This window comes from Ailuropoda melanoleuca, chromosome 20 (assembly GCF_002007445.2).
Source record: "Ailuropoda melanoleuca isolate Jingjing chromosome 20, ASM200744v2, whole genome shotgun sequence".
Taxonomy (NCBI): Eukaryota; Metazoa; Chordata; class Mammalia; order Carnivora; family Ursidae; genus Ailuropoda; species Ailuropoda melanoleuca.
The window spans coordinates 14,815,928-14,836,995 of record NC_048237.1 but is presented as its reverse complement, the minus strand read 5'-3'; the positions used below and the strand labels follow the sequence as shown (position 1 = coordinate 14,836,995).

General features: G+C 36.6%; 1 protein-coding gene across 1 annotated transcript in view; it reads right to left on the bottom strand.

Moving 5' to 3' along the window:
* Positions 1 to 21,068, bottom strand: part of MIPOL1 (mirror-image polydactyly 1) — a 310,557-nt gene that overhangs the window by 90,798 nt on the left and 198,691 nt on the right. The window contains exon 10 of the mRNA XM_034648675.1: positions 8,754 to 8,848. Coding sequence (XP_034504566.1) covers positions 8,754 to 8,848 — 95 coding nt within the window. The remainder of the gene's footprint in view (positions 1 to 8,753; positions 8,849 to 21,068) is intronic.

Genomic DNA, 21,068 nt, shown 5'->3' with positions numbered 1-21,068 from the left:
AGAAATAACAAGGTTTTATGAATGTCAGGTTAAAGAGTTTGGAATTTATTGGATAGCTAATGTGGTATCATTAAATAGTGCTAATGCCTGAGTGAGAGGTTGAAAATAATGTTTCAGGAATTTTAAGAGGAGTAAGGAATGGAGACAAGTAGATGAAGTAGGAAGGAAAAGCCTGGAGATTGTACAAGCCTGATCTGAGGTAGGAACTGTGGGAAATAAGAAGGCAAAAGTAACAGACACTACAAGGAAAAGTGTAGTAAAATTCGGCCACTGATTACAATTGTGAAAAGGGACACAAATGAAAGATCACCTATGCATGAGGCAACTATGGAGTCAATAATGGTGGTGATTCTGTGCAAGTTCGAGGGACACACTACTGTTTTATCTAATAAAATCTAAAATTAAAATTTTCTTAAGCTAATAGATATAATGTTAATAGATGGCAAATACTAGGAGAAAGCCCATTTTAACTCTGGGCCTCTTGCTAAACACAATGATTAAATGACAAAATATTTTGTTAAATGCTCTTAAAAGAGGAGGAAGGGTCATTTGATTGAAAAACAAAGAACAGTATAACTCTACATGATGAATTTTAGTTTTGCTTTTTAACTTACTGTTAGAATAAGGCCCAGCAAAGAGTGAAAACAGACAATGCAAAAAAACAGCCTTCTGGAAACAAAGTCATAGAAGCATAAAGTATTTCAGTAGAAATTGCCTTTCACTAGTTTAATAGTTGCCTTAATCTGAATAAGGCAAAACTTTTAAACTAATTTTATCAATAAACAATTTATTTCCTTGCACAGTGCTTTACAGTTTTCAAAAAAAAATTCCAAATATATTATCTCATTGATTTTCATAGTAAGTGGGTCAGATATCTGTTCACAGGTGAAGTAACTGACATTCAGAAATAACTTATTAAATGTTACCTTTTATAATTTGAGAGGAGAAAGGAAATAATCTTTAATAACTATATTCCAAATCACTGGACATACAGAAAATGCAAACCTTAATTTTTTTGTTTTTCAAACTTCGTTTTAATTTTTCTTTTTGTTTTGCATTCCAGAGCCACCAAAAAATATATATGGTGTTCGAATAGTAAAGGTGAAGCCAACTGTGCATTAAAAAGACCCTGAAAATAGGTGCAACTTAATAGTATAAGAAGACAGTTCTATTTTTTCTTTTTAAGATTTTATTTTTAAGTAATCTCTGTACCCAACATGGGGCTTGAACTCACAACCCTGAGATCAAGAATTGTATGCTCTACTGACTGAGCCAGCCAGGCACCTCAACAGTTCTTGATTCTAAATAAATAAATAAATAAATAAATAAATAAACATCACTAAACAAGAATTTAATCTACCTCACATGAAAGGGTGACAAATTTCACAAAATGTTAAAGCTAACTATAAAAAGCCCCTAGTGTCAAAGTTAAAGAAACTGAAATACAGAAAGTTTGGGGTTTGCCTATGTTTAAAAAAAAAAATCTGATTAATGTCAAAGATGGAAGAATTTGGGTTTTCTTTTGCTCTTTTTATTACTGCTTTAGCAGTATGGTGCCATAACACAGCTTTGCGGGTAGTTAATTCTTATCAAAAACACGTATGTAACAAATTTTTTTATGTCATTGGGCAGTCCAATTAGCACAATTGATTTGAACACTAAATGAATGAGTTTAGAATCAAGTGTTCAACCCCTCTCATTGAGGGATTGCATTGAGAAAAATGTTGCTCCCTGGCTAGAGCCTGCATGCCCTAGTCACTGCCAACTGTCTTATCAGCACACAGTTCTAACTGAGAGAACATACGGTTCAAGGAAAACCTATCACCTCCATTAAAGAAACAAACAAAACAAAACAAAACACCAGCTCTTAGTGACAGCAATGCTTTTGATATGCTTTTGATTGCTAAGGATAGCATATACACAGAGAAAAAAATATAACTAAGAAGCAAAAGACTCATACTAAATAAAATTTAGAAAAAGAATGTAGAAAAAATTAAGAATTTCATTCTCTTTTTCAATATATTTTACATGGGCTCTATATTATGGCCTCTACAACTCTGGAATGTATATTACAAACCAGTTAGTATGGCTCATGTTTAGTCCAGTTTTCACAATGTCAAACATGTAAGTATTCTATTAAGAAAAGATTTCTATGATTAAAAAATACTAGTACAATCATTGGAAACATACTACCTTAAAATATGAAGCATTCTATTCAATATTTTTGGTCTAAAATGTGAAATTTACCACGTTCTGAAAGGCATCACAACTTCCCACATGAAATCACACAAAATATAATACAAACTTAAAACATAAACTGCTGTTATTATAAATACTGAATCCTAGTTTACTGGCACGAAACAACAGGATCTAATTGTTATCTACACACTTAAATTTACACTTTTTTTAAGCAAAAGGAAATATAAGGAAGCACTACAAGATCAGCAAACACTGAAACTGAGGCATTCTCTCGATTAGAAAGAGGTTGTTATTATTATGCCTCCTGAACTTAGGAATGCAGCACTACAGGTTTACAGTAACAGGAAAAAAATCATTACTAAATACAAATCTAACCCTTGCAAGTTTAAGATCATTCCCTGATGAAGCTGCTTAGATTGAAACTAATGAAGCTGTTGCAAATGAATTTAACATTTAGCACAGCAATGAGGAGGTAGTAATACTTTACTAAAAGCACTTCTGTAATAAGTGAAACTTATTCTAAATCTTCCTGTTGCTATTCCTCTCTTGTTATCCCTTCTGCTTTAATGTGAAGGAGCTGTCAGTTATGATGGTTAAGTTTAGTGTCCCTACCCATCTACTTCATTGCCTCTGTCCCTAACTCTGCCAAAGGAAACCAAAGGCCAACAGTTCTCTTCTTAGTACTCAAAAATCTTCTCAAACTAAAATGAAAACAGAAGAGAGAAGCTCAGAAAAATATAGTTCCATTTCCCTTATTTCCATACAGGGAAATGGAACGGTTATATTAACAGTAGTTCTTGGTGCACATAACACAGCAAAAGAAAATTATTTTTGGAAAAGAATTTAAAGAGAATACGGTCATTATCACTAACTGGCAGAAGTAAAGGCAAGGTAGAATGAAAGTCATCAGCATATTTTAATCTGCCCCTAAAACTAATAACTGATCATACGTCCTCCCTGGCTTTGGCTGTTGGAAAGCTGAGAGCCAGACTTATTCTTTTTTTTTTTTTTTTTAAAGATTTTTTTTTTTTTTTAGACCAGAGATAGAGACAGCCAGCAAGAGAGGGAACACAAGCAGGGGGAGTGGGAGAGGAAGAAGCAGGCTCATAGCAGAAGAGCCTGATGTGGGGCTCGATCCCATAACGCCGGGATCACGCCCTGAGCCGAAGGCAGACGCCCAACCGCTGTGCCACCCAGGCGCCCCCTGACTTATTCTTGACGTTTACTCATTCTTTTGCTGTTTCATGGTATATACATACAAGCTGTATACTGACTTGCTCCTAACCCTAGCTTACTGTCCTATTCCTTTATTTTTCCTAGCTTATGTTTTCTTAATTATCGGTGAATAGCTTTGTTTGACATGATAACGTGTGTGTAAAACTGACTTGAATAACTGAAATTATATTTTTTCTTAAACTTTGCTACACAAAATTTATTATCTAGGAGTTCTTTACACATACTCAGACACACACACACAAATTACAGAATTATTCTTGATTTTCTTCACATAAAAATGGAAATTTATCCTATCCTCTATAACATAGGAAAGTGAGAAAAAAACATATCTCTATGAATACTAGTTGTGTTTCATGTATGGATTTGTAACCACCATCTATTCGAGTAAGAAATACTGTTTACTTTCATTTGAATCAATTAAATCAGAATGTGAGCTCCCATGAAATTTCAGCTTTGTTCTTTTTGTAATTGCCTCTCCTTTCCCAGAGTCCTATGAACCAGGGGTTTTTCCCCTATCCTATTTTAAATAAATTTAGATTTAAATAAATTTTAAATAAATAAATTTCTGTATATCCTCACAGAATGCCCTTTGTACATTTAAAAAAAGCCGTGGTATGATAACATAAAACTTACCATTTTAACCATTTTTAAGTGTACAATTCAGTGATACGAACTACATTCACAATGTTGCGTAATCATTACCATTATCCATTTCCAGAACTTTTTCACCATCCCAAACAGAAACTCTGTACATATTAAACCATAACTCCCCATTCCCTCCTCCCCCAGCCCCTGGCAACTCCCCATCGCCCCCTTCCCACAGCCAGTGGTAACTCTATTCTACTTTCTGTCTCTATGAATTTGCCTATTCTAGATACCTCATAGACAATCTTAGAAGTTTAAATATACAATATTTATCTTTTCTCTCTGGTTTATTCTACTTAGCATAATGCATTTACTCATGTTGTACCATGTATCAGAATTTCACTTCTTTTTATGGCTGAATAATATTCCATTGTATGTAAATAACACATTTTGTTTTTGCATTTATCCGTTGATGGGCACTTGGCTTGTTTTGTTTTCACCTTTTGGCTAATTTGAACAATACCGTATGGACGTTGGTATGCAAGTATCTGTTTGAGTCCTTGCTTTAAATTCTTTTAGGGTATATACCTACGTGTGGAATTGCTGGATCATGTGGGAATTCCATGTCTAATTTTGAGGAACTGCCAAACTGTTTTCCACAGCAGATGCATCATTTTATATCCCCATCAACAACGCATGAAAGTTCTCTGTACCTTTTTGTTTTGATAGAAATGTTGATCTTCTTAAAGGACACAACTTTGCTCCTAGACACACACATTTTCCTGCGCGTCACACACCGTACAGGTTTCTTCCTTTGATACATATGGCTGTTTATTTCAACATGTAACTTTTATCTATCTATTTTTAGGTCGTTTGCTATTATGGGCTTACAGTGAGTACCCAATATTTTCAGATAATATCCAAATGGGTATTCAATACCTTAGTTTCATAAATCTTTTACTTCTTCATATCTAGTGACCCCTTCCTCCTCTCAATTTCATCTACTTCTAAGGCAATGCTTTTAATATTGTCAATGCTCAGTCTGAGTGCTTCACCTCTGAGATCTTAAACAGCAAAATTCCACTTTCTGCCTACAACCTCTGATCCTTTTAGCTCTTGAATTTTCTTATTCCCACTATGTTTGCTCTTTGATCTCAAGATTTAGGGTTTCTTAATTCCTCCTTTTTCTCTCGGTATACATGCTCTTTCAGTTTTATTTCCTGTTCTGTTTAGCTTAGACTATCATTCTTCGTTTCAACAACTTTTTTCTAGTTTACTTTCAACCACTCTCCTCTCCATCATTTCAGTCCTGCAAACTTGTAATCCTGGATCATTTCAATCCTTTGCCTTCCGTGCTACTATACAAGATAGGTAAATGTGTTAAGTTATGCAACTGTACAAACTAGAACTCATACTCATAGGTACCATCTATGCCCAGCTGGCTCTTCAGGACTGCTTGTCTTGTTCTTCTTGTCCTTATTCAGTTCTCTTTCCCATTCCCTTCAGGAGCTACTTTTTCCCATTCCCTTTCAAAGCCTCATGACCTCTGCACTTTTGAAGCCCACAATCACCCTCACTTTACAGAAAAAAAATGAAACTCTTAATTGTGAGCTGAAATTTGTTTCTATTTCACAGTTATTCTTGTCTCCTTCAGTCCTGTCTGTGAGCACACGGTGACCATCTTCCTGTTCAAGGCAAACGCTTCTGCAGATTCTAAATTCCACCTCTTCCTATTTCTATAGGAATCCTGTTCCATCCATAACAATTCTCTCCATTGGCTCTTTCCAATTAGTCATAAACAGGCTCAAGTATCTGCCATTTTTCAAAAACAAAAAACAAAAGTCCTTAACCTATCTGCCTTTCTTCTCAACTATCATTAACATCCTTCTTATTCAAGTTTCTTCAAGGATCACTCTATTGTGCAAATTACTATGCTTCTTGACCTCTAATCACTCTTTAATTCACAGAAAACTGGTTTCTGTATCTAATGTTTTATTAAACTACTTCTGTGGAAGTTACTAATGACCAACTAATTTCAAATAAAAAAGGACACTTTTTTGGTCCTTATCTTCCTTACCCATTTAGCATTGGATGACCTTTTTTTTTTTTTTTTTTTTTTTAAATAGATAGCTCTCTCTCTTTGGCTTCAGTGGCAGCCATTTTGATTCTACTCCTACCTCACTGACTTTGTCATGTAAAAGTAAATTTATCTTAACATTGGTTGAGCACTAATAAGCTAAATACTGTGGTAACAACTGTACATACTTAACTGTATGACATAGCTGTTATAATTCTAATTCCACAAAAAGGAAATGGTCTTGGAGAGGTTCATTTATATAAGTCACAAAAGGCAGGGCTACCTTGGCAAATCCCAGTAGCTTTACCACACTACTAGCTTTTTTTTTTTTTTTTTTTTTTTTTTTAGAGTAGCAGTGAGAGGGGTACATGTGAAGCATATCTTCGAACCAACAATTGTTAGCCCTTTATCTAGAAGAGATTGTTTAACTCTGCTCTATTCATGTAGATTAAAAAAGTCTTAGGAAAACAAGAATTTTAGCTTTACAATTTTCAAAAATTTTTCAGTAATCTGCAATTCAGCAAAAAGAAGGAGCATTAGGAACTGACATCAAGGTTTGTTTTTCAAGAAAAAAATGTCAGTTCATGTAAGATTATATGCCTCTCAGAATTCTTGGACACCGTCACTATATCAACAAGCACTTGTCCTATCCCACAAGGATGGCAGGAGAAGGTTCCATGAAAACTCTCCCTTACCAATAGTGTGAAGCTCCTTTGTACCGCACTGCAATATCCAAAGGCACAAATCACGCAATATTCATAAGTCCTAGTAGAGGGTTTAATAAATGCCTCTATTCTTCTACCAAGAAGAGACCCTAATTTGATGCAGCTACCCAAAATGTGCTTGTAAAGCAGCATCCCTCAAACTCGGATACATAAGGGAATTTCTAGGGAGCTTAAAACACACTGACAACCTAGTCCTACCTCGAGAGACTGATGGAATCGGCCTGGGAGGAGATGGGGATTAGGATTTTTAGAGGCTCCTCAGGTGATTCTAATGCACAGCTGTAGTTGAGAATTCATTGGTGTAGAGTATGGAGGAAAGATTGTCATACCCACTCTATAGTTACAAAGGAAAAAAAAAGGGGGTGAAAGGCTGGGATGTCTTCATTAATCATCAGGTTTCTGCTTACCCACAAGATCACATATAGACATTGTTTCTAACTGCAGACAAATGATTCCCCAGGCAGTCATCAATCAAGCATACTTAATATTTTATAACTGCATTAATTCCTAAGGCTACCACACACTGGGAGGCTGAAAACAGAAACTTACTGTCTTACAGTTCTGGAAACTGCAAGTCCAAAATCAAGGTGTCCGCTGGGTTATGCTCTTTGATGGGTATAGGTGAGAATCCTCCCAGGCCTCTTCTACAGTTTACTGTTGCTGCCAATCTTTGGCATTACTTGGCGGTGTGGATGTCAGGCACAAAGTTGTCTTCTCCCTGTGTCTTTAGATAGCCTTCCTCTATGTGTGTGTCTCTGTGTCCAAATTTCTCCTTGTTATAGAACATCAGTCATATTAGGTTAGAGCTCATGCTAATGACCTAACTTTGCTTGGTTGCCTCTCCAAAGGCCTTATTTCCAAATACAGTCACATTCTGAGATTCCAGGGGCAAGGACTTCAACATATCTTTTTTGAGGAACACAATGCAACTCATAACAATAACTAACTACAATATGCCAGTAACATTGCTCTAACGTAGGCATTCCTGGGATGAGAAAAAAAAATTCATCTTTATTTTTCACTCTCATGTAAATATAGCATTTCTTATAATTATGAACATAGGCAACAAACTATAGTAGTACTGTTTAGTGCTTCTTGAGAATTTGCACCCATAGGAACCACTGGTGTTTTCATATCGCATTTTAGGGTTTGCATTTATCCCAAAAATACCATTTACAGTCATCAGTACTTTGAAATTATAGTTAATAGACTTGCTGTTAAACATACTAATTTAATGTATTAATAATGATGTGCGAATATAGTAATATATCATGACATAATACTTTCATAACTATTTCAGTAAAACTGATTTTCATTGAATTGCATTTTTTGCACTTAACAACATTATTCTGAGAACGGGCAAAATTAAAAGAAAATCTTTCAATAATTCACAGCCCAAGTTAGTGAATTCTTACACTTCAGACTTGAGGGTTTTCTAATCTTAGTAAGTATCAGAGAACATCCAGGACACTGTACAACATTTTTCAAACCTTTTTTTTTTTTTTTTACCATGACCCATTGTGCAAATATATATATTTACACATAACCCAATACACAATCTTAACTCTCTCTCACACAACACAAAACTGAAAGTAACACAAAACAATAACTGCCCTTACTATACATAGGAGATGCATGCTGACATTTCCTATTCTATTTCTTTTCATTAAAAAATGCCAGTGTGACCTACTGAATTAATTTCACAACTACTCTTGGAGCATAAATTAAATAAGTGCTAAAAATCCTTCAGTGGCATTCCTTTATAAACTTCTCATATTATATTATAATTGGTGAAAGGCTGTTATTACTGCTATTCATGCACTGTTTTAAAAATATATATATCATTTCAGAGGTGGCATTTAGATGAGCAAATAGTTCAATAGGGCCAGGCCAACAACATTTATTCATGCCCAGGTTAAAAAGAATTTTACCTGTAGTAAACTCGAAGTGTTTGGATTTCTTCTTCTAGTTTTTTGTATTGTTGAATTGCAGTCTCTCTGGCTTGTTGCATGGCCAACAACTTTGCCTGTAAGGAATTAATATTTTAAGAAATTTAATATTAGTTTTGGTATGTTAGAATACAGTATTATAGTATAAATAGGAGCCTTAAATTTGTGGTAGTTTTAAAATCTATCAGTATTTTCAGTAGTGTCTCATAATTTCCCACAAAATAATCAAATTATATTAATAACAGACATATTGAAGACAAGAACATATTAAATTTACCAAGTTCGCTCATTACTCAACCTCAACCTTATTCATCTGTACCATCAGATATATGCCCTTCTGCAATGTTTAACTTTATACACAGAATTCAGAATGTGGAACATGGGTTCAGAGCAATATCTAGAGTCAAGATAAGCACAATGGGTGTTTCACTTACAAACTTAATGTGGCTCCACTGCCTGATCACACTAGGTTTTCTTTTAACTTTATTAATAGTAAAACCCAGAAAATTCTAAATATGTTGTTAAGCTATCTTTGATATTTAATGTGAAAAAAATACACAAGACTATAACCTGATTCTTACAGATAGGACTTAACCTTTTCGATTCCTTTTCTGCAGGACAAAAATCTCTAAAGGGAGTAGACAACAATCTTGAATGTTAGAGGTATTTTATCCAAAGGATGTTATTGTTCCTCTCTGCCTATAGTATTCAAATTTTAAAGGGACTGTAATCAGTTTTTTTTTTTTTAAGATTTTATTTATTTATTTGATAGAGAGAGAGACAGCCAGCGAGAGAGGGAACACAAGCAGGGGGAGTGGGAGAGGAAGAAGCAGGCTCCCAGCAGAGAAGACTGATGTGGGGCTCGATCCCAAAACGCCGGGATCACACCCTGGGCCGAAGGCAGGCGCTTCGACTGAGCCACCCAGGCGCCCCTGTAATCAGTTTTTTGACAGAGTTCAAAGTCGTAGTTTTAAAAGAATTGCCAACTTCCAACCATCTTTCCCATTGGGTTTCAGGCATAGCCAAAAAGTTTTCAACGAAACTTTTAAAATATGGTACTGGTAAGTCAGATTTCAGTTTTGTTTCCTTGAAATTTGATTTGCATGAAAAGACTGTCTTTCACTTTAAGTGGTATCTGAAAGGTAACACAGAACAAATTGTTATCAAACACCTCACAAACTACACTAATGGCAATAATTAAAAAGTGATTGAGTTTGGAGACAGAAGTTCACTAATTTTGCTGAACTCATATGATTTTACTGGGATTATTTTCTTGCATAAGAATAAGGTCATAAGACAAACTGTGAAACCCTGACCACAGGAAAACTAATTAGTGTAATGTAAGTGAACGCAGGACAATGCCACTTTTCTATTTTAATAATGGAGAATAATAAAAACAATGTAACAATTCAGGTCTTTGTATATAACTTTAGGAACTAAATTAAATAATTTGTTCTCTATCTGGGCTAGCAAACCTAACAAAGAGTTACTTCTTCATTAAATTTAAGATGTTTGAGTGCTTGCTTTAACATGTTACATTCTAGAATTATAGATAAAACATTCTCAAAAATTATAAAAAGCATTTAATAGGTGGCTGGTTCTTTATGTCAAAAATAGACAACTTTGCCAATTTTCAGTAAACTATAAAATGTGATTGAAATGGTAACGTGGAAGACACAGATACCCACAGTGACTAATGGCCAAAAAGATTCACACAAAAAAGGACATATCACATTGAACTTATAAAATGTCGAACATCCTGTTGCATGTATTTAAGGAATATCAAATACTGGACAGGTGATAAAGAGTTTGCTAAATATATGAGAATGCTAAGTACTTTAGATGATTATCTTGCATTTTTTTTAACCTGATACTTTTGCAAAGACAAATAAAAACAAAACCAAAAAACCCCCTCCAAAACCAAAAAACAAAACCAACAATGTTCTGGTAGGAAAAGGCCATAATGAAGATTTTTGCCTAAGACATTTCTGCAATAAAAATGGGAACATGAGAATTTTACTTAAATTTCTGTGCTTCAGGTAATACTGACCTTCTCACATCTCACATTTAATTGGCTATGAAGATCTGGTGTGGCTTCATAGCAATCCAAATGTCTAATCTTATGCCTAGGCCCTGTTGACTATGTTTGAAGCTGTTATAAACTTCCTGGCTTTCCTTTATCAGATATATGTTCATCCGGACAGCATTTCTGTTTTGGGGAAATACCCTTACCCTCTGCCACAGTGATCGTGTTCAGTCCTGGTGGCTAGGATGAAGTTCATTCCCCACCACCTCAGGTAAACATAATCCAGGTTGTTCAAAAACAGTACTCCATCCCACCAGTCCCAGAAGAAAACTGAATCCCGAATATTACATTTATCAATGGTTCATTCTTTTATGTCACTGAGTAGTATTCCATCATAGAGATATACCAAAATCTATATATCCATTCGCCAGTTGGTGGACATTTGGGGGTTGTTTCCAGTGTGGGGCAATTATTAATAAAGTTCCTATAAACAACAGCATATAGGTAATTTTGTGGAACAATTCCTTCATTTCTTTTAGGTAAATACTAAGGAATGGAATTGCTGGGTCCTATGGTGTGTATAATGTGTTTATATGCTTCATATAAAGTTATGTACTTTATAAAGTTTATACACTATAAAGAAACTTCCAAACTTGCTGCTTAAATTGATGTAACTTGAAAACATCTGTGCTTAACTATAATGTCATTTGTTGAATGCCTACGATGGGTTGGGCATTGTATCAAGAGCTTGAAACCCTATAGTCTATCCCCATAATCAACCTATGAGATAACTCCAATTATCTTTATTTTAAGGTGATAAAATTGAAGTTCATGAAAACTAAGCAACTTGCAAGACTATATAACATTCTGGGATATACGTATGCAAATACACGTAAACACTGAACGTATATATGTTTACACACATACACATATATGCGAGGTCAACCTACATTCTCAAGAACATATGACAGATGAAAAAAGTATTGACTTAGGAATTTGAGAGATAATACCAATGCGTGGGTTCACAAGCACGTGATTGATTTTCACTGTCTCATATGTCTTAGCCACACTTGCAGGGAAAAAGGACAAGGAGAGATGTACTAGGTACTCTTGAGCATGCTGCCTTTTTATACTTCACTCAAGCCTTTCCACATATAATTACTCTTTTTGTTCTTTATTCTAACTCCTCCGAAACTTCACCTACGCTTTTGGGATGAAGAAGTCTTGTAACTGGGAGCAATGTGTGTATTTAGTCCTACGAACGGGAACCACCAGGGGTTAACGCTGTACTGAGTCGCCAGCTGGATCTTCTACCCCTCCACCTGTGTGCTGGCTCATCTCTCCCGAACGCTAGTCAGCATACACGCCACCAGAATTGACCCATTAAAAACATTTGTCTTCTCGACTACAACATGGCCTCCTAAATCCACTACTTTACTATTGTAATAAAAAATATCTCTAAGCATATATAATCACAATTGTATTTTTAAAACTCTCTAAATAAATTTTATGAACTTATCACCAAATTTCATTGAATCTAAGATACTACTGATTTTAAAACACTATAATTTTATGCAGAAAAATCATGCCAATAATACTTCCAAGACACCATCTATTGTAACAAGCATACAGCAATGTTAAAATGTGAAATGAGTATTTTAAGTGTTTTATTTTATTTTTTTAAAGTAGGCTCCATGCCCAGTGTGGGGCTTGAACTTATGACCTTGAGAAGAAGACTCTGAGATCAAGAGTTCGATGCTATACTGACTGAGCCAGTCAGGTGCTTCAAAATGTGAAATGATTTTTAACCTAATATATTTCCTTGCTCCAAAACAATAAAATACTCTTCTGAGCAATATCAAAATATCTTTTCCTGGCCCGTGGCATGTGTTTTAGATTTTTTTCTCATCTCCTCACTCCACTCACACACCAAAACCATACCTTGTCCTTTTCTTATGAGTAGTATTCTCTATTAAATAAAGAGAACTGTAACATTCTGGATCCTTTCTTTTGTTTTCTATATAAGGAAAACTTCGAAGTTTTCATTGTGATCTTCAATGATGTACTCCAGAGTTTTATATGTCCTTCAGCTACCTTTCATACTTATTCCCAACATGTAAAAGGTATTGCTTAGAACACCTGGGAGAGGCAGCTGAACTAATTCCAGGTGAAGCAATGGAATCAAAACATCATTTGATAACAGTTATTGATAATAAACAGAAGTTTACAGAACAATCTGTGTGTTTTATATCTTTAATATCTTCTCCCTATAACTTTTTTCCTTGTACCATTACCTTTTTTTGTTTCCAGTTTTACTGAGATGTAATTGACAGATAACATTGTATTAGCTGTACATGTACAACATAATGATTTGATGTATGTATATATGGTGAAATGATTACCACAATAAATTTAGTTACCATCCATCGGCTCACATAGTTACACATTTTTTTTCCCTGTGATGAGAACTTTTAAGATTTACTCTCTTAGCAACTTTTTTTTTTTTTAAAGATTTTATTTATTTATTCGACAGAGATAGAGACAGCCAGCGAGAGAGGGAACACAAGCAGGGGGAGTGGGAGAGGAAGAAGCAGGCTCGTAGCAGGAGCCTGATATGGGGCTCGATCCCAGAACGCCGGGATCACACCCTGAGCCGAAGGCAGACGCTTAACCGCTGTGCCACCCAGGCGCCCCTCTCTTAGCAACTTTTAAATATATGATAAAGTACTGTTAATTTTAGTTACTATGCCATACATTATATCCCCAGAATTTATTTACCTTAAGTGAATAAAAAAAAAGTATTTAACTAATGTTAGGTTAGTCTTATAATTGAAAGGCTCATTCTAAGACTATGTTGTGAGCAATGCCATCTAAATAGGACAACCATTTGTACTGTTACCAAATGAGAAATGAACTACATTGTTTCCTTAGACTCTTACTTAGTACTTTAGAATGATAGACAAAGAAAACAGTACACTATCTACATCACTGAACACTATTGTTACGGATATTGTGGAGAAACCATTTTTATCTTACTTCAAAATCTTGTTTTTTAAAAATGTGTTTTTAATAGTAATAGTCTAATATAAGTAAGCCTTCCTTTGGTAATCCAAGACCATTAATGGTAATCTGTTTTTATCAGAGAACCAAGCATTTGATCTTATGTGTGATATCTGCTAAATAAAGAAACATACAGTACAAATTAAATCACAGAACCAAATAATTTTAGACCTGAAAAGGATCTTAGAGGTAATATAGTCCCCTACTTTATAGGTGAGGAAATTGTTGTTAACATATGTTTAAGGAAACATTTGGAAATTGTCCAAGGTTTCATAGCTGGCTAGAAGGAAAGCTGGAACTAGAATACAAGTATCCAAAAAACACTGCTTATTCTACCATACAGCACCACATTTCAATACGGCATAATTTAATATGTATGTTAACTGTTTTAATAGAATTGTTTTATAGAGTAATCATAAATGTATAGACTGTGTTACACTATTGAACACATTTGTAAGGAATCTAATTAGATAATGTTCAAACAAGACATCAAATTAGAAAATTGCTTAATAATATGACTATAGCCATCCTAGTATTTGACTTTTTTTTAATTTACTTTTTATTTTTTTTAAGATTTTATTTATTTATTTGACAGATAGAGACAGCCAGCGAGAGAGGGAACACAAGCAGGGGGAGTGGGAGAGGAAGAAGCAGGCTCATAGCAGAGGAGCCTGATGTGGGGCTCGATCCCATAACGCCGGGATCACGCCCTGAGCCGAAGGCAGACGCTTAACCGCTGTGCCACCCAGGTGCCCCAGTATTTGACTTTTTTTAACCTCAGAAGCAGGTTATAAACCTAGTAAAGACATATAACTAAACATCATGCAAATGGGTATCTAAAAAATTAAAAGCTATTATCAAAAGAATGAAAAGGACTGGATTTTAATTACACCCCCCTTCATAGGAAAACTGGGATTGCTCACCAAAGTATATTACCATAGTGTATTGCTCTTTAAAGACTATTCCTAAGAGGTAATATTTTGTCCTCATGAGATACCTGTCAGACCAAGGATGATCAGGTTCCAGACTCAAAAGCAGTCTTATATGGGGAGAGGATGGAAGATGGCAGAGAAGTAGCGGAGCCTATTTCAACCAATCCCCTGAATTTAGCTGGATATCTACCAAACCATTCCGAACAACGAAATCAGCCTGAGATGTAAGAATATATATATATATAGATCTCTACAAGCAGTTAAACACCACCTGTCTTGAGGTAGGAAGGGTGGAGCAGTGATTCTGCAGGCAGATATTGGAAGATAAACAGAAGGGGAAGGGAGCCCCATAAGCTGGCGCCAGGAAGGTGATATAACACTGGAGCGCAAAAGCGTCCTGCACTGGGGACCAGGCACAGACTTGCAGACCAGTAGCGGTGGGGAAAGGACATTAGTCCAGCCCCCAGACAGGATCCAGGAGCTGCGGGTGTATATGCATGGATCAGGGGTGGCTTGTGGCTTTAGAAGCATAAAGCGCAGAGATGTGCCCAGCCCTGGGATCGACTTCTGGGAGAGTTGCTGTGGGGTGCACAACCAGGGAAGGCTGCGGTTTTTAGAAGAGCAGACAGAAACGGAGACTGTGTGTCCTAGAGAGCTCAGTGAAGAGCAGAACTGTGATTTCTCAGTTCTGGGACAGAGGCTTCAGTGTGGTCACTTCTGCTCTGACTCTCAGAAGAGACCCGGAATGCCACCAGGAAAAGCCTCCAGAGAACAAAAGCTCAAAAAAAACCAGTTTTCACTGAGCCCACCCCCCTCCCACAGGGGGGAGGGCAACTCTGACCAAGCAGGGTTGCCTGAGTAACAGCATGGCAGGCCCCTCTCCTAGAAGACAGGTTGGAAGAACAAGAGGATGACAACCCTAGGGTCCCTACAAAACAGGTGCATCTTGCTTGGGTCGTGGTTAATACTTTGCACTCTACATTCCCTCAACCACCCCAGCCCCCCAACAGAATGACTAAGAGGCGGAACCCCCAACAAAGAAAAGAACCAGAGACTATGGCCTCTGCCACAGACCTAATGGATATGGATATAAGAAAGATGTCAGAGACAGACTTCAGAGTAACAATTATGAAGTCAATATCTAGGCTTGAGAAAAATATTAGTGACAATATAGAATCTCAAAGGGCCAAAATGAGATCTAATCAGGCCGAACTTAAAAATGCTAGGAATGAAATGCAGTCTAAACTGGATACTCTGACTGCCAGGGTACACGAGGCAGAAGAACTAATGAGTGAGCTAGAAGATAAGAGGATAGAAAAGAAAGAAACTGAGGAGACCTGGGAAGAACAGTTTAAAGCCCAAGAGATCAGACTGAGAGAGATTAATAACGCCATGAAATGTTGCAGTGTCAGAATTAATGGGATCCCTGAGAGGGTGGAGAGAGATAGAGGTCCAGAAGATATATTCGAACAAATCATAGCTGAGAACTTCCCTAATCTGGGGAAGGAAACAAGCATTCGTGTCCAAGAGTCAAAGAGGACCCCTCCCAAGATCAAAGAGAACAGATCAACGCCTTGACATACAATACTAAAACTAGCAAATCTTAGATCCAAGGAAACAATCCTGAAAGCAGCTAGGGGGAAGAGATTTCTTACATACAGAGGGAGGAACATCAGAATAATGTCAGACCTGTCCACAGAGACCTGGCAAGCCAGAAAGGGCTGGCAAGACATATTCAGGGTATCAAATGAGAAGAACGTGCAGCCAAGGATATGTTATCCAGCAAGGCTGTCATTCAGAATGGATAGACAAGGAGCTTCCAGGACCAGCGGAAACTGAAAGAATAAGTGACCACCAACCTGGCCCAGCAAGAAATATTAAGGGGGGTTCTAGAAAAGAAGAACCCAAGTAGTATAGACCAGAAATTTACAGAGACAATCTATAGAAACGGGGACTTCATAGGCAACATGATGGCACTAAAATCATATCTTTCAATAATCACTCTCAATGTGAATAGCCTAAATGCTTCTGTGAAACACCACAGGGTTGCAGACTGGATAAAAAGACATGACCCTTTCATATGCTGTCTACAAAAGACTCATTTTGAACCTAAAGATACATCCAGACTGAAAGTGAGGGGATGGAAAGCCATTTTTCATGCCAACACCTCAAAAGAAAGCTGGGGTAGCAATTCTCATATCAGACAAATTAGATTTTAAGCTAAAGACTGTAGTAAGAGATACAGAGGGACACTAATACCATTCTTAAAGGGTCTATCCAACAAGAAGATAACAATTGTGAATATCTATGCCCCCAACATGGGAACAGCCAACTACATAAGCCAACTGTTAACCAAAATAAAGAATCATATTGATAATAATATTTTAATAGTAGGAGACCTCAACACCCCACTCTTAACAATAGACAGATCATCTAAGCAGAAGATCAACAAAGAAACAAGAGCACTGAATGACACACTGGACCAGATGGACTTCATAGATGTATACAGAACATTCTACCCTAAAACAACAGAATACTCATTCTTCTTGAATGCACATGGAACTTTCTCCAGAATAGATCACATACTGGGTCACAAATCAGGTCTCAACCGATACCAAAAGATTGAGATTATTCCCTGCATATTTTCAGACCACAATGCTTTGAAACTGGAACTCAATCACAAGAAAAAATTTGGAAGAAATTCAAACACTTGGAAGCTAAAGACCATCCCGCTAAGGAATGTTTGGGTCAACCAGGAAATTAAAGAACTTAAACAATTCATGGAAACCAATGAAAATGAAAACACAAGGTCCAAAACCTATGGGATACTGGTGGTCCTAAGGGGTAAACCCATAGCCATCCAAGCCTCACTCAAAAAAGTAGAAAAATCCCAAATGCACAAGCTAACCTTATACCTAAAGGAACTGGAGAAAGAACAGCAAATAAAACCTAAGTCAAACAGGAGAAGAGAAATAATAAAGATTAGAGTAGAGGTCAATGAAATAGAAACCAGAAAAACAGGAGAGCAGATCAACGAAACTAGAAGCTGGTTCTTTGAAAGAATTAACAAGATCGATAACCACTAATGAAATTGAAGCAGTGATCAAAAACCTCCCAAAAAACAAGAGTCCAGGGCCAGATGGATTCCTAGGGGAATTATACCAACATTTAAAGAGGAAATAATATTTATTCTCCTGAAGCTGTTTCAAAAAGTAAAAACAGAAGGAAAGCTTCCAGACTCGTTCTATGAGGCCAGCATTACCTGATCCCAAAACCAGGAAAAGACCCCTTTAAAAAAGAGAATTACAGATCAATAACCCTGATGAATATGGATGCCAAAGTTCTCAACAAGATCCTAGCCAATAGGCTCCAACAGTACATTAAAAGGATTATCCATCATAACTAGGTAGGATTTATTCCTGGACTGCAAGGGTGGTTCAACATTCATAAATCAATCAACATGATACATCACATTAATAAAAGAAAGGACAAGAACCATACGATTCTCTCAACTGATGCAGAAAAAGCATTTGACAAAATACAGCAGCCTCTCCTGATTAAAACTCTTCAGAGTATAGGCATAGTGGGAACATTTCTCAATTTCATAAAAACCATCTATGAAAAGCCCACAGTGAATATCATTCTCAATGGGGAAAAGCTGTGAGCATTTCCCTTAAGATCAGGAAAATGACAAGGATGCCCACTCTTACTTGTTCAACATAGTATTAGAAGTCCTAGCTTCAGCAATCAGACAACAAAAAGAAATAAAAGATATTCAAATTGGCAAAGGAGAAGTCAAACTCTCTTTGCAGATGACATGATGCTTTATGCGGAAAACCCAAAAGACACCACCCTGTTACTAGAGTTACTAGAACTCATACAGCAATTCAGTAATGTGGCAGGATACAAAATCAATGCACGGAAATCAGTTGCTTTTCTACACACTAACAACGTAACTGTAGAAAGAGAAATTAGGGAATCAATTCCATTTACAATAGCACCAAAAAACATAAGATACCTAGGAATAAACCTAACCAAAGATGCAAAGGATCTGTACTCTAGAGACTACAGAACACTTATGAAAGAAATTGAGGAAGACACAAAAAGATGGAAAAAATATGCTCATAGATTGGAAGAATAAACATTGTTAAAATGTCTATGCTGCCCAGAGCAATCTATACTTTCAATGCCATTCCTATCATAATACCATTGGCATTTTTCAAAGAGCTGGAACAAACAATCCTAAAATTTGTATGGAACCAGAAAAGATCCTGAATCTCCAAGGAAATGTTGAAAAAGAAAAACCAAGTTGGGGGCATCACGCTGCCTGACTTTGAGCTATATATTACAAAGCTGTGGTCACCAAGAAAGCATGGTACTGGCACAAAAACAGACACATAGATCAATGGAACAGAATAGAGAGCCCAGACGTGGACCCTCAATTCTATGGTCAACTAATCTTTGACAAATAAGGAAAAAAAATCCAATGGAAAAAAGTCTCTTCAATAAATGGTGCTGGGAAAACTGGGCAGCTATATACAGAAGAATGAAACTTGACCATTCTCTTACACCATACACAAAGATAAACTCTAAATGGATGAAAGACCTCAATGTGAGACAGGAATCCATCAAAATCTTAGAGGAGAACATAGGCAGTAATCTCTTCAACATTGGCCACAGCAACTTTTTTCATGACATGTCTCCAAAAGCAAGTGAAACAAAAGCAAAAATGAACTGCTGGGGCTTCATCAAGACAAAAAGCATTTGCACAACAAAGAAAACAGTCAACAAAACTAAGAGGAAACCCATGGAATGGGAGATGTTTGCAAATGACATTACAGATAAAGGGTTGGTATCCAAGATCTATAAAGGACTTCTCAAACTCAACACACAAAAAGACAAATAATCAAGTCAAAAAATGGGCAGAAGACATGAACAGACACTTTTCTAATGAAGACATACAAATGGCTAACAGACACATGAAAAAATGTTCAACATCATTAGCCATCAGGGACATTCAAATCAAAACCACATTGAGATACCACCTTACACCAGTTAGAATGGCAAAAAATGAACAAGGCAGGAAACAAACAACAAATGTTGGAGAGGATGTGGAGAAAGGGGAACCCTCTTACACTGCTGGTGGGAATGAAAGTTGGTACAGCCACTTTGGAAAACAGTATGGAGGTTCCTCAAAAAGTTAAAAATAGAGCTACCCTATGACCCAGCAATTGCACTACTGGATATTTACCCCAAAGATAGAGATGCAGTGAAAAGAAGGGCCACATGTACCCCAATGTTCATAGCAGCAATGTTCACAATAGCCAAACTGTGGAAGGAGCCGAGATGCCCTTCAACAGACGAATGGATAAAGAAGATGTGGTCCATATATATAATGGAATATTACTCAGCCATCAGAAAGGATGAATACCCACCATTTGCATCGACATGGATGGAACTGGAGGGGATTATGCTAAGTGAAATAAATCAAGCAGAGAAAGACAATTATCATATGGTTTCAGTCATATGTGGAACACAAGGAATAGCATGGAGGACATTAGGGGAGGCAAGGGAAAACTGAAGGGGGGGGAGAAATCAAAGGATGAGATGAACCATGAGAGATTATGGACTCCGGGAAACAATCTGAGGGTTTCAGGAGGGGGTGGGGTGGGAGGATGGATTAGCCCAGTGATGGGTATTAAGGAGAGCATGTGTTGCAATGAGCATTGGGTGTTACATGCACCCAATGAATGAATCATGGAACACTACATCAAAAACTAATGCTGTACTGTATGTACCATACAGTACATAATATAATGACATAATAAAAAAAGTTTAACATAAAAAAAGTGGTCTTAAATGCACTGTCTAATGATCTATGGTCTGACATAAGAAAGGGAAGAAAACAGTTTGTAATGGAAGCAGAAATCAAAATATTCAGAGGCAGACAATGATCTATGAGCAAATAGCTGAGTCCACAAAACAGAGAAGGGAAGTAGAAGTAAGGGCTTCTCATTACCCAAGGTCTCCCACAAGCTCTGCCTTCTTAAGTAATCATGTCTAAACCCACTGGACTGGGTATGACCGGTGTGCATAATGATGCTCTCAATCATCAAGACCAGGGTAAATCATGCTCATCATCTTCTGCTGGGGACGGTGGATGAATGTATTATATAATTTTTAGACAGATTTCCATCAGAAAACAGTCAAAATAAAAAGGGATATGACTCATCGAATAGGAAAAAATGATTCATGTGAAACACATTTCTCAATAATGTC